The sequence below is a fragment of the Vicugna pacos genome, chromosome 20 (genome assembly GCF_048564905.1).
Source record: "Vicugna pacos chromosome 20, VicPac4, whole genome shotgun sequence".
In the NCBI taxonomy this organism is placed as follows: domain Eukaryota; kingdom Metazoa; phylum Chordata; class Mammalia; order Artiodactyla; family Camelidae; genus Vicugna; species Vicugna pacos.
The window spans coordinates 27,872,146-27,896,800 of NC_133006.1; the positions used below are offsets into that span (position 1 = coordinate 27,872,146).

The 24,655-nt window shown below is 39.8% G+C and overlaps 1 protein-coding gene across 2 annotated transcripts in view; it reads left to right on the forward strand.

Annotated features, from left to right (window-relative positions):
• The window catches only part of DCDC2 (doublecortin domain containing 2), a 116,752-nt gene that overhangs the window by 32,666 nt on the left and 59,431 nt on the right, over positions 1–24,655 (forward strand). For both annotated transcript variants that reach the window (XM_006198679.4, XM_031688142.2), the window contains exons 4-8: positions 4,331–4,407; positions 4,548–4,679; positions 7,136–7,282; positions 9,037–9,091; positions 14,978–15,140. In XM_006198679.4, coding sequence (XP_006198741.1) covers positions 4,331–4,407; positions 4,548–4,679; positions 7,136–7,282; positions 9,037–9,091; positions 14,978–15,140 — 574 coding nt within the window. The remainder of the gene's footprint in view (positions 1–4,330; positions 4,408–4,547; positions 4,680–7,135; positions 7,283–9,036; positions 9,092–14,977; positions 15,141–24,655) is intronic.

The following is a 24,655-nucleotide window of genomic DNA, read 5'->3' on the forward strand; positions in this document are numbered from 1 at the left end:
TATCTACCTACCCACCTACGTACCTATCCACCTTAATTTACACTCAGGGAACGACTCCTCTCTCTGATTTACCAGACTAACCTACTCCTTAATATCTAGATAAACAGGGTTTCCTAAAACAATATTGAGCCTAAGTGTAGAATTAAGACAGGAAGTCAGCTAGAAGCATGTCCTGCTTTTGCTTGGTGGTGGTTCCCTTACTAACTGACAAAGCCAAGCAGGAGCATGAGCTCTGCTATGTCCAAAAGGAAAGTCTGAGTTTCGCATTGGTACCTTGTTATTTGCTTTGGTCCTGCAGTCACTGATTACACAACTAATGCTGCTCAGATTGCTCACCAGTGAGACCCTCCTAATACACTAAGTGGGAGTGCCTCATACTCTATCCTTCGGTGTCCCTCCCGCCCTAACTAGATATGTTGATACTTAACATTATTCTTATATTTCAAGCATTATTTATTTTCAGAGGGCAAGGGAAAGTGTATGGCCTAATAAGAAAATGTACATATTTCAAGAAACATATTCTAATTGATTACTGTGTTTTCCATATCTAAAACCACAGTGTCTCTAGGTTAGCACCAAGTGCCCAAGGCTTAATCCCTCATAAGGGCTCTGGAAAAGCTCCCCTTATACGTAGTTGATTTGCTTAATTCTTTTGTGATTTAAGTTATCATTTAAAATGCCAGTTAGAGAAATGCATTTTAAATGAAAAATGGTATTTCCCCTCTCCACAAAGTTCTAATTGTTTTATACAATGGCCTTATGTATTTTTTTTCAATTTAAATATATTACTTGGATTATTTTTTTTTTTGGATTCTTTTGTTAGTATATCTGGAAACGGACTGATTTGGTTATTTTAATTACATATAATTATTCAAAGAAATATATATTTAAGATTAATCTTCAATTCAATGGTTAATTGTGAACATTTGGGGAATATTTTTGTCATACTGAATGAGGAATACAACTTATTCAAGACAGATGGTTTGATTTAATTCAAGCAACTTATAGACTCAGAATAAAGCTACATAGTTATTTAAAAAATCATGTATTTGTGAATTTCTGAATATTACAATTCTAGATACGTATGTGTGAAAGAAAAATAGCATATATCAGCTGACTCAAGAGTTTCAGTTATTTGTTTACGTGATATATGCACCTTCATCTTTAATTCAACAATCTAATAGGGTATTAAGCAATCAAGGTCGGTAGGGAAGATGTTTGAAAAAATAACAATTGGTGTGAAGTAGGTGCTTAGTACTTTCCTAATTAATATTGAGAGTAACTCCAAAGTAAAAGTAGGGACAATAAATTAAAACCCAAATAAGTAAAATGTATGATATGTTAGATTGTGGTAAGTGCTATTAAAAAAAAGAAAGAAAAGGCAGGGAAGGGCAATAGAGAGCCAGGGATATGGCAGAAGCTTGAAGTGCAGTGGTCAGGGAGGCAGTATAGCTATGTTTAGGAGGTGGGGGCGGATTTCACGAGGAAGCTACTGTTAGCATAGACACAGAATCCAAGAAGCCTGTCCTTAACACAGGCAGAGACTCATTTGCAGTTGAACGTATTAAGCCTTGAGAGTAAGCAGATCTGCTGGGAGACGGATTTGTAATCACCTAGGGTGTTGAAAACCACAACCCTGCCCTCAAAACTGCATTCCTTGTAAATCGAATCTATTTTCACATGCTATAGTATGAACCAAGTAAATCAGCTTGCCGTGCCTTCCACTAAACTGAAAATGTTCTTCTTTATTTCAGCTAAGTCTCAACTCTAATAATTTATTCTACAGATCCACTTACATATTTCTGCAAGTAGGTATTTACAAGGGAATCTATCATGGTATTGTTTGCAACAGCAACAGTTTAGAAACAATCAAAAAGTTCATCTTTGAGAAGCAGGCTGCATAAATTATGGCACATTTGGAGCGTGGCATATACACAGCTGTTATAAAGAATGAAGCAACCCTTACTCGAACTACCAGTGTGGAACAATCTCCACTGTAAATTGTTCAATGAAGAAAGCAAGGTGCAGGAGAATGGGTATAGCAGGTTATCGCTGTGTTTAAAAATTGCATATATGAAATATCTATGTAAGACAATATGCATACATATATACATAGGTTGTCTTTGAATTAATATTGCTAATTTGGGTTGCAACTTCGTGGTGGGGATGGGAAGGACTCTTCCTTTTCACTGTATACCCCATTTTACCACTTGAATTTTGGTCAGGTGCATACATGATCTGGTAAAATTTTTTTTTTTGTAAAGTCAAGATCAGTGTAAACATTAGCTTAGGGCCAAGAATCTCTGGGTTTAAAATGTAAAAAAAATATTGTGATTGGATTAAAATTTTAGAACTCTAAATTAGAGTGTCTTTTAATTAAATTCCAACAAACATTTATTGTGCAGCTAGCAGGCATTGCCAAGCACTGTTTTAGGCCCTGGAGAGTCAAGAAGAATTCACACCTCTTGTTCTTTTCAAAATGGCTTAACTGGACAGAAAAGAGTCACATAAATTATTTAGGGTTAATATCTGTCTCTAAAATAACTGCCAAAGTGCAAAACAAATAGTTAGTGGTTCATAAGTATGGACAACTCCACCCCTTAGTGTGTGTGTGATTTTAGGCAAATTAATTAATTAAAATCTTCATTTTAGTTTCTTCATTTGTAAAATGAGGTTAAATAGATACAGTTTTGATGATTAAATGATAAATAACGCATGTAAGTTACTTAATATAGTGCTTGTTTTAAATACAGTGTAATAAATGTTGGCGATTTTAATAAATCAGTTCCTTTTGCTTACAGGTTTCCCTTCCGAATCAAAAAGGGGAAAAAGACTCTAAAAACAAAAGAGTGATCATCAGTACTATAGTAGCAGTAGGCGTTTGAGAGAGAAGCTAAAGGATGAGCAGGGAAAGACTGGTGATGACTAGGCTAGGCATTGATTAGCAAATGGAATTTCAGCAGGTGGAGAAAGGGGAGGGCATTTTAGGCATGGGGGTGGCAAGAGGAGCAAAGGCGTGGAAGAGGGTTCAGAGTGTGTTTTGGGAATGGAGAGGTAGGCTGGTTCGACTAAAGTCACAACAAGGGGTCTGGGTGGAAGGAGTGTTGGTGGGAGATGAAGGAAGAAGTAAGCAGTGTGTGGTCACAGAGGTCCTTGTAGACAAGCTTAAGAGTTGGGATTCATCATTCAGTGGTGTAGGCCGAAACCCAATAGCAGAAGACTGAGGAGAAGATAGGGTGGGAGGAAGTAGGAATATGATGGAGAGCAGAGCCAGACACCAGATAGTGTTTGGTTGGGCTGAAGTGTCAAGGGGGAAGTTGAAGACACCAGATGGGATTGAAGGGTCCTGGATGTTTAATGGAACAAGTAGAGGCAGCAGGACTTAGCTTTATAAAAGGCTAAGATCCTTCTTCTGAGACAGGCAGCAATGGAGAAAAGTGAAGATGTGAATGAGGTGGGTTATGGAGGAAAGGGAGGTTGAAAGCCTTGAAGCCTCTTGGCCTCTACTTTCTTGAAGTTTGGAAGGAAATGATTCGCTGAGAGTGAGTGTGCCTGGAGTGGGATTTTAGGGTTTAGGATGAGAGGTAGGGATTTGGACAATCCACTGTGGGAAATGCAAGAAATAGTTGATTTGGGAGGGGGTGGCCGGTGCCAAGGCCCTGCCTTGTCTCAGGTGAAGATGCCCGGCGGGGCCCGGTAGTTCTCGGTACAGCAGCCTGGACCCTGGAAACAAAAAGAGGGAAAGACAACTAGACGCACCCAGATACAAGGGGCTCAGGAGTCGAGGGTGCTGGTGCGATGTGGCTGGTGCAGGTGCAGAGAGGAAGAAGTGAAGTCGAGAAAAAGTTGACGGAGTCAGTCTTAAGAGAATAGGATAGGGTCGGGTTCCTGGTAGGGACCCAGAAACTCTAGGGAGCAGGTGAGATGAGAGTGAGTCAGGAGAGATGACCAAAGACTGTTGTGGCTGCAGGGGAGGGCACTTTGAGGTTCAAGATTTTATAGGATTATTTTATTTTTGTTTAACAGGAAGTAATTGTTTAAAAACGTTGCCTTAAAATTCTCATACTAGCTCAACAGTTTCTATTGTTGGCACAGATGGTGAGCAGTCTGCCCAGGGCTTAAGGGAGATTTTTCTTGAGAGCTCGGTTAAGGCCATATGATATTAATAGAGGGAGAAGCCAGTGTGTTTGTGTAAGTGGAAAAAAAGCAAGGTTTTAGCAAAGGCACAAGAGGTCTCAGCCAGTTCCCTGGAAACCTGTAGTTTTTCCTCATGGGGGAAAAAAACCCCACTAACATAAGCTCAGTGATTTGTATTTCTTTGCTTTTAAAGGTAAAACCAGTAATCCACAGCAGGATCAATGTGTCAGCTCGTTTTAGAAAACCGCTTCTGGAACCCTGCACTATCTTGTAAGTGGGGGCTCTTTACATTTTGAGTTGAAATTGGTGTGGTGATTTCCTTTTGGTTTAGGATTTATTTTGTAGTTTTAAAGGCATAAATGTGTCAAATGGTTTGCCTTGCTGGCTCCTGTTCTTTTTTTTCCCCCTAGCTTAATTGCAAATGGAGATCTCATAAACCCAGCTTCACGACTCCTCATCCCTAGAAAGGCCTTGAATCAGTGGGATCACATACTACAAATGGTCACAGAAAAAATAACTCTGAGGAGTGGGGCTGTCCACAGGTATGTTGAAGGAATCTTGCAAGTGGTTGGGTTTCAGAATTGTTGAGGATATTCCCAGGAGGCTCTGGGGTCACTGGTCCCTAGATTTGAATTTCAGGTCATCAGTTAGGCTCTATAGGCCTCAGTTTCTCTATCTGTAAAATGGGTATATAATTGTACCTACCTTGTAGGGTTTTTTAGGAAGGAATTAATCCGCATACAGGACTTAAAACAGTCCCTGGCACCGAGGAGCTCATCCACAAACATTAACTATTTATATTCTTTGGCACATGTAGTAGCACATCAACAAGTATTAACTACTTTTATTCTTTTGATTTAGAGGAAATAGGCAAGCATCCACATTGTTTTAGTCGAGAAAGACTTTTTTTTTTGAGTGAGCCAGCTTCTTGGCTCTTAATGTCTAAACTGTCCTTTGCACAGAAGATATTTATGATTATTTGATAGTCCAAATTATTTGCCTCAGGTTAAAAAATCAGCTATCAGGAGGTGTCAGTGGTTTTAAGAAGGCGACAGGTTAGAGAGGATAATTAAGTGGGGTTGCCTCAACCTGAGAAATCAGAAATATTTTTCTCACATTCTGAAATTTAAGTGAAGATTAAAATCATGGCTTTTAACTTGTGAAGCCTATGAAATTATACCTTGATGGAGATGACTTATCTATTATCTCATAGTGGGAAGGGTCCAAATACCATAGACTTGTTCAGAATGTATTGAGAATATAAATATAGTATGTGACACACAGAGAGTTGAAATCCAGTGAGGAGTTTTCTGGTAGTTCTTGAATCCTATCCTCACCCTGTCTCTCTAACAGACTCCACTGGTAGACACAGGATAAAATAAATTCTCAGATGATTGTTTATTATGTTTTTCAGTTAAATGTGGGTACAGATTACTGTAGGCATATTTACATATATTTATATATATAGTTTCACAACCAGTTTGATTTTAAATATTATTGTTTTAATTGAAAGTAATACTTTAAATGTGGTAAAAAAAATTCAGATAGGACAAAAATATAAATAAAGACTATTTTTCCCACCTCAGGCTCCCCAGTTCTTCTTTTTTAAAACTTTTTTTGTTCCAGAGGGGAGATAAATAGGTTTATTTACTTATTTACTTTCAATGGAGGTATGAGGTATTGAACCTAAGACCCTGTGCATGCTAAGCACACAATCTGCCACTGAGCTACATCCTCCCCCATCCGTGGTCCTTCTTTCCAGTACCTTTCTGCATCATTGCAGGGTGGAAACACATAGATCTTTTGTTTCTTAAAACGCAAATGGAGGGGGATGATGTAACATCCTACAATTCCCAGGACAGCCTCTCTACCTCTCCCCCAAATGTCAATGTTCAGAAACCCTGGTCTAGGTCAAGGCAGGAAAACTTGTAAGGATTGATGTACAGTGTTACAAAGAAAGAGACTTCAACATCTTCATACTCATGCAACACAAACACATTATAGGGGTTTTGGTGGCTTTTTTTGTTTTACTTCTTGGCTCCATATAATATGGCCATTTACATAATCAGTAAACAAGCAGATAGGTCAATGGATTTGTTATTATTATTTTTTGCAAATATCACTACCCTTAATTACATAATATAAGAAGCGTTAGAGTTTTTAAAACTATTATCTTAAAACCCTTCCTGTTACTAACATTTGTTTATAACCTTCAAAAATACGCATTGGCTTTCCGCTGTAGTTTTCTAATAGTCTGTTGTTTCCTGTTCTTTAAAAAAAATTCTGCGGCCACTTTAAATCGTCTATCAAAGTTATCACTGTTCTTTTAAAGAGTAACGTATTAATTGTAGTTCACAACAGCAGTTTTACAGCAAAGGGAGGTTCTTGTGAAATCCCTGGATTCTGGGAAGATGAGGGAAGGCAAAAAAAAGAAGAAAAGAAGCATGAATGCTATGTGGTTCTGCATCATTAACACTGGCAATGGGTTCTTTGACCTCCTGCCCTCTCACCTCTTGTTTTCTGACCCAGTTCTGTGTGTTTGGATGTAAAATTTTGGCTGAGAGCCACTCTTGCATGGAATGCAGTAAGATGCTTGTCCACCTGAGCAATGCATTAAGAAAATAAATTTTAAAAGCACTCACAGAATAGGAATACAGCAAACATCAGTGGAAGCTGAGCTTCATTTAAAGCATCACATTCTCTACAAGTTAATTCTTCCCCTCTAAAAACTAAATATGGCAGCAATAGGGGATCCTTATGTTAGGTTGTCAGGTTTCCTGGGATAAAACATTGTACAGCTAGACAATAACCGCATCTCCATTGTAACACTGGCGTTTAGCTAAGTCTAATGACTGAGGCATTTATAATTCAGGAATTAGCATCATAACAAATGAGCCAACTTAAGAACAGAGGGGTTTTTTTTAATTGACTTTGTGATTTGAAGCAGTTCTCTCAATGCTTGTTAAAATGTTAATTGCTGGCATTCATATTTTGGCAGACTTTATACTTTAGAAGGAAAACTGGTTGAGAGTGGGGCCGAGCTGGAGAATGGGCAGTTTTACGTGGCTGTCGGCAGAGAAAAGTTTAAGAAATTGCCTTACGGTGAATTACTTTTTGACAAGTCAACGATGAGACGGTCTTATGGGTAAGTTTTCATCCTCACTCACTTCTTCAGATTTTATTTATCACTTGAAATAGCATTGAGTCTTATGCTGCACACTGGTATATTTTACATAATCTTATTTATCAGTTGGAATGGAAAGCATGTATAATTACATTAATCAGCGTTTATTTTGCCATGATTGGAGATTGAGAACTATTGCATAAAACTATAATTTTGGGGAATCTGAGAAAGACTACTTGGTATTTTTTTGACAATTCACTTATGAATTTATAATAAATATAAAAATTAATTTTTGTGAAAAAGTTACAGGGCAGTGAGCTTCTATACAGCATACATTATTAGAAGTTTTAATAATGTTGGAATGGGTTAGCTAGACCAAATAATTTTTCAGTTGGAGCATACAGAAACATCTATAGGTGTTTAAAAGAGAACACTTTATACTTCGAAAAATATTAAAATAGTAAAATATAGAAATGCTATAATTCCTTTTGTGTACCAATAAGTAGAGCAGCTGGGTGAATAGTTATTACATGCAAAACTTTAAAGATTGCACTTTTAGTTACACATAGGGCACAGTGAACTTTTTTCCCTCCGTGAAATGTTATGCCTTTGTGAAGAATGCCTTATCTCAGTCCAGTAGATGAACTGCAGAGGCAAGCATCTACATGAAGAGCCTTGGCCCCTGGCAGATGTGGGGGGACCCTCCCCCCTCCTCGTTTTCTCTTGGTGCCCTGAGATCCGTCTCTGCTGCTTTTCCGTGTCCACTTTGCTAGGAAACTGACTTTTTGTAGTTCTCCTTTCCTACGGTGGGTGACATGTGGCTGGGACAGAGCAGAATGTCGCCAATTTGTTCTCCCTTAACTTGCGATTTGTGTAGCTTGATGGAGAGGCTCGCTGAGAGTTTCTAAGTAAGTAATAGTTGCAATGGAATTTCAGGGGTGGTATTTGAAGTATGCAAGAGCACATGGTTTTCGAGAACTTTAGAATTATTTACCAGCAGACTTCTTGCTAACCACCCTTGCCCATCCATGAAATCAGATCCTTTACAACCTCTGCTCAGCAGCACGGGGTTAGGCTGCTCTGAGCTGCAGCACCCACTGCCCTGAGCCCCTGCACTGGTACTTGATGGCAGCGGGAAAACTGTAGCTCATGGTGGCCTCTCAGACACCTTAGTAAGGTTTTCCTTTATCTATGTGTCCTCTTGGTTTCAGAGAAGTTCAACTGGGTTTCAAGATGGATCTTTTCCTATAACAGAGATATCTGGGAAATAACTTATTCTTATAGCCAAATAGAACTTTTTACTAACTGATTTAGAAACTCCCTGAATATAAATGTGAGCATTTTACCATTCTGCACTTCTATTAGTAGCAGATATTATAGATATTATAAAAACAACAGAAGTTTATCATTTTAAACTCAATCTGACAAAATCATTACTCAGCTTGGGAAATGACTTTTTGAAATGCAAACAGAAAATTTAGGTAGAGATTTGATTAAAAATGCCATGAAAAAATTTAAGGTGGTACTACATTTATTTTTAAGCATCAATTAAAATCCTATACAGGTAAACATTACAAAATCTTTTGGAATGGAATTTGAAAATATTATGGTGGTCTTTGTGAAACTGGGAAAGTCTGTGGTACTTTTTGTGAAATACCGATGTCAGGAAACAGTTGGGTTCCAGGTTGGGATGATAAGTTGAAATGACAGTTACCTTGCCTTAAATATTATTTGTGAACATGTTCAGATTTTTAAATTGCAATTTGTTTCCGCAGTCAGAAAGCCTCTTCACTACCTCCTATTGTAGGATCCAGAAAGTCTAAAGGGAGTGTAAGTATCAGATGCTTTGCTTATTCACGTTCTGTATTTCTGTGTGATACGGAGAGATTGTCCTTTGGGTTCAATTAAGTTCGAGGAAATAAAACTTAGCCACCTTGTGGTATATAAGCAATTTTGTGAAACAACACTAGAACATTAGCATTACAACTAAGTTTCTAAAGGAGAGTTAACATTAAAAAAATATGGATTTCAAAATAGGTATCTTTTTCCTTATATAGAGACCTGATAAAATTCATAAGATGGTTGAAATCTAGGTGATAATAACATAAATGAGAAGAAATACTGTATTAGGTCACATCAGTGGTCTACCCAGTCTTGTTTTCTATCACTGACAAAGACTAAAAAGGAAGTTTATATAACAAACAGTAATCCTCAGTTATATTTCTTGAAAAGAATGAGAATCATTCCAAATATCTAGCTCCCTATCAGAATCTTTTCCATCCATCCATCCATCCATCATTCATTCATTTGTTAATTCAGCAAACGTCTATTAAGTACCCGTTATATGGAAACTGTGACAAGCATTTAGGACTTTGGAGTGGAATCTCTTCTGCGTACCCTGCAAATAGGAGCTCATTAACTCTCACAGTACAGCTGGAAAGGCGATGTTTGATCAGAGACCAAGTGTAGCTGAATAACCAACCCAGGTCACAGAGAATGTTCATGTCAGAACCAAGATCATGACTCAACTCTTTGTATTCACAATGACTGAACTTTGGGATTGTGTGCTTACTATTCTGAAAGTTGGAATGTCTAATTTTTTTTATTAAAAATGTGTAATGTGCTTCCCATTTTAAAATTCATGTATAGAAGGCACTTACGTGCACCTTTCTTGCTCACTTGTTTAGAAGTTCTTTAGAATCTGCTGTAAATACTGGGTCAACTAATGATGATTGGCTAAGGCTTCTGTGTGTCTGGCATGGAACTAAGCCCCAGAGAGGTGGTATTGAGCAAAAGACACAACACTCTCTTAGGTCTGGCCTGCCCAGGGAGACAAAGTTAAACAGGTGATGCCACCAATCAGTATATAATTACAAAGTATGATTAAAGTGAAAGAAAAGTATAGAACAGTATGAGAGGCAATAAAAGGAGAACTTAGATAGGTGTGTCAGGAAAGGCCTCTTTGAGGAAGTGACCCTTAAAGACCCAAAGTTACCTGTTTCCATCTTATAGAAAGCAAAGAGTCAAAATTCTATTTCCAGGCTATGACTTGGAAAAATACAATGATAGCCAAGTTTGTCATTCTTCCCACGATGCTACCAGGCATTCTGTAGATCCACCCGTCCATTCATCTGCTCATCTGGTCATCCATTCAACGTGTGTTTAGTGAGCACCTACTGAATGCCAGGAACCACTCCAAGCAACTGGCATAGGTTGGTGAACAGACAGACAAGTTTTCAGACCTCACAGAACTTTTGTGCTACTGGCTGTGTCTGTGTGGGGGTGGGGAGGGCGGAAGAGCAGAGGTAGACAGGCTATCAACCTCTAAACAAATATATAAACCATTTCAGGTGGTTATGAGTGCTCTGAGGAAAATAAAGTGTGACCGGGCACTAATTAATATAAAATTCTCTGAGGCTGAGCTCTTCATGGTGGGCAGGAACCAGTCATACAGGGCAGAGGCAGGGGAGAAAGGGCATCCATGGAAGAGGAAAGGGTCACGAAGGCGCTTGGTAAAGAGCTTGACGTGTGAGGAGGGCGGAAGCAAGGCTGGAGGGAGTGGTCTGAGATGACACTGGAGAGGTAGGCAGGGACCGCAAGGAATTTGGATTCTATTCTTTATTGAGATAACATTTATGGGGTGAAAGAAGGGAGTGGTTGTCACTTGAGATACATTTTGAAAAGATCTCTGGTTGTGGTGTGTACAGAGAAGTGGGTCAGGATGAGAACAGAAGCAGGAGGCAGTGGGATGGCTGGAGTCCAGGTGATGGTGCAGGTAACCCGCCAGGAGGACAGGGGGAGACAGAATCTGTTCTAGCTCTTCCAGCCTATTGTAACTGTCTGTTGTCACTGATGGACACATTCATCCACTAGCCATTTATTGAGCACATATTATGTCCTGGGCACTGTTTTAGTGCTTGTGGGGAAGGGGCAGCAGAGAGTTCAGAGAAAACTGTAAATGTATTAAGTCTGCATTCTGGAGGAGGAAAAAGACAAACAAATACACATTTGGTATTAACCAGGGATAAGCTTGAAGGAAAATACATCCGGATATGGGAAGAGAAAATGAGAGAGGGTGCAGGATCCTCAGGGTGGTCGGGGGGCCTCTTTTAGGAGGTTATACTTCAGCAGAGCGGAGTAACGCACCAGGCACACAGTAGGGTCTCAGTAAACCTGTTATCGGATGTGTGAATGCCTGACTGTCAGCCGCACAGGGAGACCATTTCATGTCGGGAGTTCCAAAGTCACAAACTCAGTTTCTAACAGAAGGATCAATTTGCTCCTTTCCTTCAACTGATTGATCCCCTGGAGAATGTACATGTCTTTAAGATCATTAACTGCTTGGCACTGAGTGGAGGTGAAGGAGTCTATGGGAGAGCTGGCTTAAAACTTTAGGGAACACCCTCAAATCAGCGGGAAAGCATCCCTGAACTCGCGATGCAAATCAAAGGGGACACAGAGCTGGACTTTTAGGAATTCCTTTCTCCACACAGCTTTCTAGGAATTGCTGTATTGCATAATGAAAGGGGGTGTGGGTAGGGGCCTGATAGAATTTAGAAAAAAAAAAAAGAGAGAGAGAAATCTGCTAGTGTGCATAGGGGTCCCTTGCTGTGTGTAAGTGACTGGTCAGCAGGGGCCCGCCCTTGCAGTTGGAGTGTGGGTAATGAGGGGTTTTGGGGCCCAAGTTGACCCTTTCAAAACAGCCAGGGATGCCGTGTGCAAAGCAGGACAAGATCAGAAGTCATCCCTTACACAGACTCCTAGTGCTGGGGGAGTCACAGAAATGAGCACATCAAGAATAATTTTACATTGCAGTTGTAGCCCTGAAAACAGAAGGAAGATGTAAGTGAATTGTTCGAAGTTCTATTAAGGTTGCAAAATAAACCCATCGGCAGAAGACTGTTCTCTCGCTGTGGGGTCACACCACGCAGAATCCAAGCACCCTCTAGTGGAAAAGACATGAAATCAGGGAAGTATTTGAAAGTTAAAGCAAAGGCTGCATTAAATCGTCTTTAGTTGTTCTTACTACCATGCGGCTGATATATCTTGTGATCAGCAATTTACAGATTCAGATATTACAATTACTAAAGTTTTGGTTAAAAAAATATGATTATCCATGTGTCACAAAGTCACTGTGAAGCAAGATAAATTCTGAATGCCCCCCAAACTCCATTTTGCCTTTTGCAGAAACTGAGTCCAGTTTGGCCATCACCAGATACGCAAGTGAGAGAGATGCCTGTCTGAGTCTGAGTCCCGTCTCCTGCTCAGAAGGAGATTGCTACCTGATTTCTGCCCCTTTGGGAGAAAGCCATAATCTGGTACTTCCAGGTGGCTTTTTAAGGAACCACACTATCTAACAGCTGTTTCTAATGCCTTGGGGAGTAGGAAGCCTCAGTGTAGTGGAAAAATCAGACCTGGGTGACCTTGAGAAAGTTAATTCCTTTATCTATAAAATAGTGATAATAATACATATCAAAAATTTGGTAAATACTTGTTTCATGGGTATTTAGCACATGAGGTACTCAATAATACTGTTTTCTCAACTAGCATAGCTGTAGGAGATGGCAAAACTCCCCCATTCCCTGTGCCCCACAAATAGCAATGACTTTCTCTTCATGTACCTGAGTTATAAGTCACAGGTGGAAGGCTCAAAAAAGAAAGATCCCTCTCTATTCCTTTACCCTTCTCTCTTTCTATTAATTTATTTGTTATCTCTAATTTATATGATTATGTAAATAAATATGAGTATATGTAATTTATATTATATAATTTATGTTTGTATTAATTTATTACATATGTATTTTATATTTTTAGGCACATCAACATGTTTCCTCTTTTAAGAAGAAAAGCATTTAAATTCCTTCCAGTCTGCTAATTACAAAACAATTCTTCCCTTTCTCTCCGTTTAATTTAGTTCTTACTGACAAAGTGCCTGATGGTTAGTCTGTAATCGATATTTTGAGTGCCTGAGTGTCAGTTACCGAAGCCATGCCTTGTATAGTTATTGGAAGCAACTAGTCTTTCTTGATGCTCCAAAACCACCCTTTTGGGTGTCCTTCTCAGAAGTGTAGTGAATCGAACTTCCTGTATATTCAACAAGAGAGTTGGTTTTTAAAATTGTGTGAATCCTCAGGGACTCCAGAGTGGTGCTTCTGCATCTCCCTTGTTAAGCCCCTTTAGTGACTAAGACTTTTCCCAGAGAGCTGTAAAAAACACTTATGCTGAAATCCAGAATTTCCCATTCTTTTTCATTTTAGTCCTCGAAAGATCAACAGCATCTCTGAACATTCTAGGAGGCTTGTTAGAAGGGTCTCTCCTCTCATTCAAGGCTTTGAAAGTTTTAAAATCTTGGGATGAATAGATTCTTTTGAAAATAGAATAGAAGTCCTGGCTGATGGTTCCTACCCACAGGATGGTTTTGGAATCTCCAACTAGAATCATATGAGCTGTTTCTCCTGCTGTTTTATGGTCTTTCAAGAAAGAATCATTGAAGAAAATGAAAGGAAAAAAACCCAACTCTTGTTGCAGTTAATGCAATAATTAAATGAAAACTATGTTTAAATTGCAATTGGAATAGGAAATTAAATTATGCAAAAAATGTTATAGATTTGGACAAGTTTTCATAGTGTTAACTAAATCGATGCATAATTAATTTTCTTGTAGGCGATGACAAAATAGCATAAATAACTTCACTTGTAAGGCTGTGAATTTTTCTGTTCTTAATTGGATGACAGCTAAAACTAAGTGCTTCTGGATGACTGAATGTATAAATGTTTAAAACGAGCAGTTATAATAGGTTTCTAGGCAGATTTGTTTATTTAATATTACTACACTTATTTTCAGATATTAGCATAGTACAGATGTTGCATAAAGATTGCAGTTGATATGGAGTGATTATGACTTTAAAGAAATGAATATTAACTCTCTGCTCTTGGAGGAATCACCCTGATAGTCATTGAACAAAAACCACATGCCAGGCACTGTACTAGTTACTTTATAAATGTTACCATTTCATCCTCATGATGGACCTAAAGGCAGGCACATTAACCCCATTCAGTTGATAAGGAAAGAGGCTCAAAGAAGGTAGGCGGTAGTCAGCCCAAGTTCCCATTGTGGTTAGTGGCAGGGCAGTGGCTCTGAGTCAGGTATTTTGGGTCTCTCAAACTTGCATTCTTTCTGCCACCTGCTGCTTCACACCTTACACACTCAGGTAAGTGTAGCACCTGAACACCCAAAGGCCAAGGCTGTCTTGTCAGGAGGGCATTTCTTGCTGCAGCAAAGGCCAAGCAGCGGCTAAGGATCAGCACAGCTGTTCCCTGGTTACTTACAGCAGCCACACTGCAGTGGCTCCCCGGAGCTGTGCTGGGCCAGTGACAGGAGCCACTGAACTTAACCTCATCTTCGTACTGAGAAGTTCACTGTGCAGATGCAAGGTCTTCATTTCGGGAGGCACCTGGCAATCAGAAAGTATGGTCAACCTTTCCAGAAGGAATGGGGGGCATGTGGTCTTTTTTTCTTTTTCTTTTGTTGAGGTATAGTCAGTTTACAATGTTATGTCAATTCCTGGTGCACAGCATAACGTGCAGTAGCAGAATCAGGGCGATAACCCTGTCTCCCGCCCCGCTCTGTTTACCCCTAGTTAAATGCTTGTATCAAATCGTAATCATGCAGATGGCTCATCAGCCAACGGTGAGGGTCTCATCTTTTGTCCTGTAGGGAAATGACCGCCAATCTAAGTCAACAGTCGGATCCAGCGACAACTCATCTCCTCAGCCCGCAAAGAGGAAAGGGAAAAAAGAAGACGTGACTTTGGAAAAACCCACGAAAGGGAAGCAAAGTGTAAAGTTAAAGAATTCGCCACAAACAGTTCCAAACACTGGTAAGTTTGTTGTTATTATTATTATATTGCTATTATTGATTATCATTATCTTAGGGCTGTGATACAATTTTAATTTGTAAACAGATCCAGTTGCTTGCCTGGGCCCACAGAAGATACCCCTTATTGTCATATATGAGGGTTTTCAAAGAAGACTTTCTGTGCATGAGAGATGCTGCTGTTTTTCATGCTTAATTTCTATTTGTAATTAGAGATCGTGCTGCGAGGATATGTGTTTTGAGATAAAATACATCTTGAAGTGGTCTTACGAGAAAAGGTAAATTTTACCATCCTGTGATCCTACCAAAAGTGCATTTTTACCAACCACTATTAACATTGGTCTCTTTTATTTGTGTCTACAACCTTTGTCCACGTTTATGACAAGTTACTTTTAGTCAGAGATCACTTTTCCCAAAAAGATGTTTCACTGATTTTACTCATATCCAAAAGAATACTAAACACACACACACACTGTACCAGTAAACATGTAACAAAATTAATTATATCTTGAATAACCAGGCGAAATGTGGTATAAAATAATTTTTAAAATGTTTGCATTCGTACAAGATTTCCAGGTAAAAATGTGATAAACTAGTGACGTGTGCCATCAGAATTGTGAATTTCCATCTCGGTTTTTTTATGAAGACAGGCTCTTTTTGGTTTTATTTTGAGCGTGTTCTCAGTGGGGCAGGCACATACAAGTGGAGTGGTGCAGTGGGCAGGAATGGCTGGCTGGCTGGGACATGGCCCATGGAGTGGCTGCTTCTCCTTGCCCCTGGGACCCACTCACCCCCGCAGAAGGACATGCTGGGTGGCCCTGGACAAGGATGAGTGGGGTCAGATTTCAGGTTCATGGCCAGAGCTCCATCTTCCACCTGGGAGCTCCAGCTAACGTCACTGTCCACATGAAGAGGCACATTAGAATTCTCACTCACATGGGCTTCACAGCTGAGAAGAGGCAGGAACTTGTCAGAGGGTTTAGAAGAAGCTGCACAGGTGATGAAAGGTCAGAAGAAAGTTCGTTTGTCTTTTATTTTTTAGATTCTACATATGAGTGATATCATGTGGTATTTTTCTTTCTCTTTCTGGCTTACTTCACTTAGAATGACAATCTCCATGTCCATCCATGTTGCTGCAAATGACATTATGTTATTTCTTTTTATGGCTGAGTAGTGTTCCATTGTATAAATATACCACAACTTCTTTATCAGTCATCTGTCGATGGACATTTAGGTTGTTTCTGTGTCTTGGCTATTGTATATAGAGCTGCTATGACATTGGGATGCATGTATCTTTTTCAGTTAGAATTCATAGAGGGTTTATTTTAATTAGTATATACTAGATTGTCTATGGACTATGTCTTACTAGTTTTTTTTTTTAACCCCAACAACTAGCACAGGTCTGACAGATGTGAGACACTGATAAAAATTGATGAATGAATGGTGGAAATTACAAAATGGATGTCTCTGTAACACTTAAAAACCCACTAAGAAACAGGACTCAAACTATTCATGAGTTATTTTTGATTAAAGGCTTTTATGAAATGTTACTTGCTTATTTTCTGTGAGACTCTTTCTAGTTTATGAAAATCCCAACTCCCATTTCCAATGTATTTTTAAAAAGCCTTTAGATTTAGTAGTCGTCTCTCAGAAGAAAGGGGACCATCGTTGTTCCAGGTTATCTCATTTGTAGAAACTTGGGAACACATGAGGCGGAATCAGTGTTTCTCTCCGTCCTAGGAAAGTAACCTTTATTAAAAAGTTGAATTTTCAGTATTTTTGCTTTTGCAGAAATTCACAAATAGTTTTCAATAAGAGTTGTATCGTGGAGGTGAAAATAACAAAACCATGTTGAACACTGAAATGAGTCCCATTTTTTAAAGTGCTAAGAACGGGCAGAAGCCCTCAGCTGTTCTGTGTCTTCAGAGAAACCCGCAGCTGTTTCTGTTAATTGCCCAAACTCAGTGTACATTCTGCGATGTAGTTTTATCATATGCAGATTATAGGTTTTTGACGGCTGTATCTCAATGGTACACAGAACGACGTCTGGTATCTTTCATATGAGGGTTTGGGGAATTTTTTTCCCCCGGTAGAAGGCTTATACCATTGATCTAGAAGCATATATAAGAGTTTAGATGAAGCATTTTTTACCTTTTCATCTTGATAGAAAGAACATATGACCTGGAAAATGAATCTTGGCTTCCAAAAACAATTTTCCCAGGGAAAATGAAGAAAAGATTTTGCATAGTTTATGAGATTAAATCGTCACTTGATAAGTTGAAGAATATTAGCTTAAATCCATACTTTTTCCTCCCCTCTTTCAGTTTTATTAGGTAGAATTATTGAAAATTGAGCTATTTCTCCTTATCAGATCCCCCTCCAGATGCCTTTAGCTATAGACATTTTCTAGGTTATATAATCAAAAGTATCTTTCTTTATTGCTCCTCTTTCCTCTTTTTTTTTTTAACTTCTGCAACATCCATATTCATTTATTACTGCAGTTGCTTTTTGCTTTAATGACATCTATTTTAGTAATTAGAACCAAGTGTGTGATTTTGGATATTCATGTCTCCAGAAAGCTCTTATTCTTCAGAAAGGGAAAAGCAATAAGGACTTGAAGTAAAATGAAAGGGAAGGTGTGTAGTGAGTCAAGATAATGAGTCAAAAATCCAAGAATTTAATACTGTATTGAATATTTGAATGTTGCTAAGAGAGTATATCTTTAAAGTTCTCATCACAAGGAAAAAAGCTAGACTTATTGTGGCGATCATTTCTCAATATGCACAAATATCAAATACAAACTGCAAGAATTCGATTTTAGAGATGAAATGTAGTCTTTTTTTCTGCTTAAAAATATTTTAAATTTGGAACCAGGTAATCTACTCAATTTTATTTCAGAGTGTTAAATTTTAGAGTTAGGATGTGTATCTATGATGCCTTCATAACATATGTTAAATTGTGCAAATCTTTGATCTGGTATTCTTTACTGTTCTCACATTTATTAGGAAAAAGGGACTTTGCAGGCTGCCTTGATTTTTGTTATAATTACAACTGTGGTCATTCGCTTTGTCCTTTTCTCTTTATTTTTAACTGCTCATATTTACTGATATTCTGATGGCTAATGCTTCATGAATGAGCAGTGTTGATATCAGTCTGTAGATGGCAACCTAGGTCTAATTTTATTTCTTTTTCTTTTTTCCTTTTTTCCTGACTAGGTTTCTCTCTGTAATAGTAAGGCTTAATAATTCAAGCAGAGCAGTGACATATTTCTTCAGGGAAACAAATCCCATTTTCTTTTGGTAGCCAAAATGCAAAATGAGATGGGTTGGTGATTGATGAAGTTGGGTATGCAATGCATGTTTAATGCTGCATTTAAATATCAGCTTAACTGACCAGCATTATGTTTTCCTTACACTTTCCACTTGGGCGGTGCCTTGACATAGGTTTCAGAGGCTGTTAACTAGCTACACTCTCTTCTCTGAGCAAAATTGTAATGATGATCGCTTCCAAATAGTGTTTTGGGGATTGATTTTATTCACTGATATTTTAAATATTTTCTATGTGAAAAACTTAGTGTTTTTAGAACCCTTGGAACACAGGAAGTATGTGAGTTTCAGGCTTCTTAGAAATTTTGGAAAAGCCGTAGAGGTAATAGCCTGGCCTACATTGCTATGGTTTACATGGTATTGATAATTATAAATACTTTTTAAAAGTGTTAAAATATAAGCAAAATCAAGACTTGTTTTCTTCTGAAGGATGTGACTCTCCTCCTATTTGCATGGGTAGGTGGGCGTGTGCGTGCTCATGTACATGGACCAGTGCCCTGAACGCAGTTCCTGGCTTGTTCTCAGCATCGTTCAGTGACTGCTCCCCAGGAACCTGTGATGTTTAGACTCCCAGTGAATGATAGGGAGGGAGCAGGTGCAGTGCCAGGAAAGGATGTCTGAATACTGTGACCTTGCTGAGTGACTGGCCTTGGGCAGGCATGCTCTTGGATTCTGTAATAGCTACTGTCTGCACGCGGTCTGCTGCGTCGCCCTGAGCGTGAGACACTCCTACAATCCATCCTCAGAGTCACATCCCGGGGCACTGAGACTCGAGCTTCTTTGCTTCAGCTGATGGACCGGCTTGGGCACTTGCCTGGTTCCCAGTCACAGGAGAGTCAAGATAAAAGAGGAAACATATTTTCCAAGTGTGCTCTCCCAAGTCTCACCTGCTAAGGGGTGTCATGTATTGGACGAAAGTACATAAGAAGGGGCCAAGATGATTTCACAAAGCAGGGCACTGGCTGTGTTTAAGAAGCTGAGGAAGATGTACGATTCCTTGGTGTCTGCTGCCACCGTACTGACTCTGTGACAGGGAAAATACTGGTCTCTATTCCTTTGTGGATCGGAACTTACCATGTCAGTGGCAATAGTACTGTGGGGTATGGGTCAAGTTTTGCTGTGATGAGTACTAGTGTGATAAAAATTTGTAAAATAAGCATTTTTCTGTGCCTCAGGGACCCTTGTTGGAATGACGTATCATATAACAAAAATCTAGTACAGCCAGGGATTTTAGTAATTTCTTGAAGTTTTATTGCAATTTGAATTCTATTAATAAATATTTGTTTAGGATCCAGGCATACTTCGGAGTGCTTGCAGGCTGGGTTCCAGACTACCACAATGAAACAAATGTCTCGATAAAGCAAACATGAATATTTTAGTTTCTCAGTGTAGATAAAAGTTACGTTTATACTCTACACTACAACATACATACCCTGTTAAAGGTGCAATAGCATTATGTCTAAAAATGTATATACCTTAATTAAAAAATATGTTGTTGGTAAAAAAAATGCTAACCATCATCTGACAATGCAGGGTTGCCACTAACCTTCAGTTTGTAAAAGTCGCAGTGTCTGTGAAGTGCAGTAAAACGAGGTCGACCTGTGTAGACTTGGCTGTTCACTTTCAGCTGAGAGATTGAAAAATTAGAGGCTGGCTGAATACCAGTGAGATGTTTATCTCAGTTTGAGAGGAGTGAGATCCTAGCCCTTTTTAGAAAAGATTCTTTTCGAATCCTGCCTTCTTACTTTGTGCACTGGATGGAGAAGCACTCGATGCTGAGAGTGTGTGTGTGTGTGTGTGTGTGTGTCCCATCCATTATGCCTACTTTTTTTTTTTTAATTGAAGTACAGTCAGTTACAATGTGTCAATTTCTGGTGTACAGCACAGTGTCCCAGTCATGCACATACGTACATATACTCATTGTCATATTCTTTTTCATTAAAGGTTGTTACAAGGTATTGAATATAGTTCCCTGTGCTATACAGAAGAAACTTCTTTAAAAAAAATCTATTTTTATATATAGTCATTATGCCTACATTTGTGGTGACAATTAAAATTAAGGGTGACAAATTCCAAACACTGAGTAATGGTACAATTCTGATACCCATGCTTTAGAGCATCTCAATTGTGAATTTTAACCTGACACTTCATAAGCTTCATCATCTATAAATCCTCAGAAGTAGATAAACAGCATTTTTCCAGTTTTACAAATGGAGGAAAAAGAGGAGAAACCATTCTTTCCAGAGTCAAAGTGTTTACCGATGGCTAGTGATTTCTGGAAAATGCCACGCTGACATGTAGCTGGCTAAGAGGTGGACACCCCCGTGGGATTGTCCGGAGGGCGCGGATGCTGGGAGTGCAGTGGGAGGAGTGAGGGCGGCTTTCATGCGTCTGGTCTTCGACGTGTCTTCTTTAGTGATGTGTGCTGATGTGTCACAGTCAACCCAGTAGCTTATCTGAGAGATTTTGAGGAGTTCCGTTTTCTCCTCTTCCATTCTTCCATTTTCCGTGTTCCCTTCGTAGATGGGGATGATTGATTTGAGCCTTTGCTTTTTTGTACGTGGTAGGAGTTAGTTATTACTAACCAAGTGATTTTCCTCTTCTGCAGTGTGGTATAATAATGCGTCTTTCCTCTTGTGTACACCAGACTGGGCTGAGTCCAAGTCTTCAGCATTCAGACCCACTTTTTTTCAGTATTTGGGAACCTTAAAGAAGGTGGATATTTTTTGAGGTTGACCTTTAGTTTATTCATCAAATGGCCACATCCTATTTTTTTTTTAGTAGTTACTTCAATATCCAAGGACTTAAGCTCTTGTATCCCAAGTTTGTCAGTGAACCTGAATTTCCTTCCCCAAGTTTCATGAATCCTGGGACTTAGGAACCCATCCCCTTTCCGAGATAACGTTTCCTCGATAAACGTTTACTGCACGCTTACTCTGTACCGCCCTTTGCTAATCGCCAGTGCAACTCCATTTTCTCTCCTGTGTACTAATTGCTCAGCACGTCCACATTTTCCTCCAGGAGTCATAATTATATCTTTATCAAGAAATTCACCTGGAGAAGTTTTTGTAGAAGCAATTTCTTTCTCCATTTCAATGACCAGACTCCATTCGGCACCCATAAATGCCAAAATGTGCTTATGTTTTAAGCATCGACAGTTTCTTCCTGCTTGGTATTATGTCATCTCCTAGGGCTCTGAGTCAGTTTTGCCAACGTAGAAAGTAGCCACGCAGTAGCTGAGAACAAGGCCATTGCTGCTTAAATGCATTAAGTATGACGTCTGGAACGATTTCTAGTACCACTTGGTACGGCGCGATGGGGGAGGGATGTTTCCCTCCCTCGTATAAACGCTGCAGCTCCTTTGTAGACTGTGGCTAGCTTTTATCTGAACTCTATTTTTATTCTTCCCAGTTATCTTAATTGTTCTGGAGAGGAGATACACACTTTACTGCAAATCACTATGCAGTGTGCTCGGGATAAAGATAAAGGGAAACTATGTAGAGAGTACTTCTGAGCTTTGGAGGTTTAAAGCTCTCCACTTATTCTTATTTTATGCAAGTAGGTGCGAATACCACATTGTTTCTGTGAAGTTGGGCAAGGTTTCATTCCTTTAAAGGCCTTTGTAAGAACCACTTTCCCCCGGGAGGTCAGTCAGCGGAGCTGACAGGCATCTTCTGCCCCTGCACACGTCTGTCACCTTTGGACTGATGGTAGCTGGCTTTCTCCCGGGCTGTGTTGTGCTTCATGGTCAGGGTGCCAGCACAGAGGGGGAGTCACTTTACGGAGGGTGCTTGCGCCATAGGAAGAGACAAGAAGCCTCCTCCCAGATGGCCGAGGACAACTCCCACGGCCCTGGCTGGGAAGCCCGGCACCCTGCACGGCTTCCTGGCCCCTTGGGGTCACACGGAGCTTCGGGATGATCGTAAGGTGGAGGCTCATACCCAGCGAACCTACCGTCATTTCCTGAAGTGTCTGAAGATATCTTCAGCATATGCTCTTATTTAATTTTTAGTTTGGGTAGACATAGAATTCCTGGTTGGAAGTACTTTTCACTGAGAATTTCAATATTACTTCACTACCTTTTTACTTTCATTGTTGCCATTAAGCAGTCTGATGCCATCCTTCTTCCTCTTAATTTCAGTTTCCCCAAAACTTTGCTTAATAGGTGAGGATCTAGGAGAAGGAATTGGGTGCAAGTAGTTCATTTTGGAGGTGGTCCCAGAAAGCCTGGGCAGGTAAGACATGGAAGCTAATAAAAGGGGTATTGAATCAAGTCCCCTGGGGGCAACTGAGGCTCTATCTTGCTGGAACCTTCTGAGAGAGTGTATGAAACACATCTCAGCATTGCCCCATGCAGGGATGAGGAAGCTGGGACATCTGCCTGCCATTTCCTGTTCTTCATTAGTTGAGGGTTGTTCTTGGAACGCTAACTCCCTGGTACTCTGGCCTGTCTCACACTCAGGCCGAACAAGCTTCTTTGGCCAGAGAAAGTTCTAGGGCAGAGACTCTGGACCTTGAGGTAGGAAGGCCTGGGAGTGTATGGGAACTGTCCACCAAAGCTTCCCTAGACCTTTGGGTTGGTTGACAAGGTTAAGGGCAGGGAATCAGAGGAGGATTTCCCAGAGGTAGGGAAATGGAGAAGGCCTGCTGTAGACAAGGAGGGAAACAGTGGTGGACCTGACAGTCTTTGACAGTGGGATAGAGAGGAGAGGGCAGCTTTGAGAAATATGCAGGAGACAGATTAAATATGACCTGAGATCACAAGGGAAGGTGGGAGACAGTAAGCAGGATCCAAGGGGACATTGAGTATTTGGCCTGGGTACCAAGGGAGATGGTTGGTGTCATTAACTTCCAGGAAATGTGCACAACAGGAGGGAAAGGCTGTACATGTTGAGTTAAGGGACTTAAATGGCATCTAACGGAGGTGGACATGGATCAACTAGAAAGGGAAAGACTTCCTCTTGCAGGCGGAGATCTGGGGGTCATACAGGTGAGAGTTGAGGCCAAGGTGAAGGAGAGATGCCCAGGGAGGACTCATAGATTTAGAAGAAAAGGGCCAACCTTAACTCTTAAGGAGCAAGTACAGGAGGAGGACGTGAAGAAGTAGAAATGAAAAACCTTTGGTTAGCACTTACACCTCTATTTACCTCGCTTGTTTTATGGGACAAACACAGAAGGGTAAGTGGAAATCATATTCATAAATGGAAATCATCATGTCCATTTTACAGATTCGAAGACTAAGGTGCAGGAAGGTTTAGTATCTTGCAGTCTTCAGCAAGCTGGAAGGCTTTTAATGAATGACAGCTATTTCTTTCCAGGGTAACACAGCATGTGAACTGAGGTCCTTTGTCCCTAAGTTTAGAGTTTTCCCCATGATTACAGACTTAATCAGACTTTATAGTTGCCTCCAGCCTAAGTGTGTTAGAGCAATGCTGTATATATTTTATATAAAGCTAAGACCAAACGCAAGGCACAGAACTCTGCATCTTATTGGTGTGGTGATCTTCCATACCGTGTCCCTAGGGCAGTGTTATAAACCTTGTGTGCACAGCACCTGGAAAAGTAAAAATGCATTAACGTCTCAGATCAAAAACAGAGGCAGAGTCATTCTGTAGAGTAATTGAACGGCAAAAAATAATAGCAAGAAAATGGATTTAAGCTGTACATAATGAGGGATTTGAAGAAAATGATGGTTCAGAATTCTAAAATTGCTTTTTTGTGCGAGGTGAAAATTTTGCGGTTGGAAAATGAATGACTAGTCCTCTACAACTGTAAAACTACCAAAAAGATCCAACTGAACAAATAGACAGTTCCCATGTCAGACTAGACCAAGAATGTAATAGGAGCAAAAGGGAACAATGACTGTTTTTCTTAATTAAATAGAAGAATACTATCATCCAGCCCTCACTGGCATCAAAGTTCTTAATGATTCCATCTAGTTTTGGAATGAGTAGTGTGGGCTGTCATTGTCCTGGGAGACAAGAAGAGTAACCACTCAGGAAAAATCTTAAAAGGGACTGGTAGTGGGAGGGTGTAGCTCAGGCGTAGAGCACCTGCTTAGCATACACGAGGTCCTGGGTTCAAGCCCCAGTACCCCCATTAAAAATAAATTTAAAAAAAAAAGGAATCAGTAAGCACCATGACTGACACATGGTCCCCAGATTTTCTCCAGCATTTCCATCCTAGAATGTTT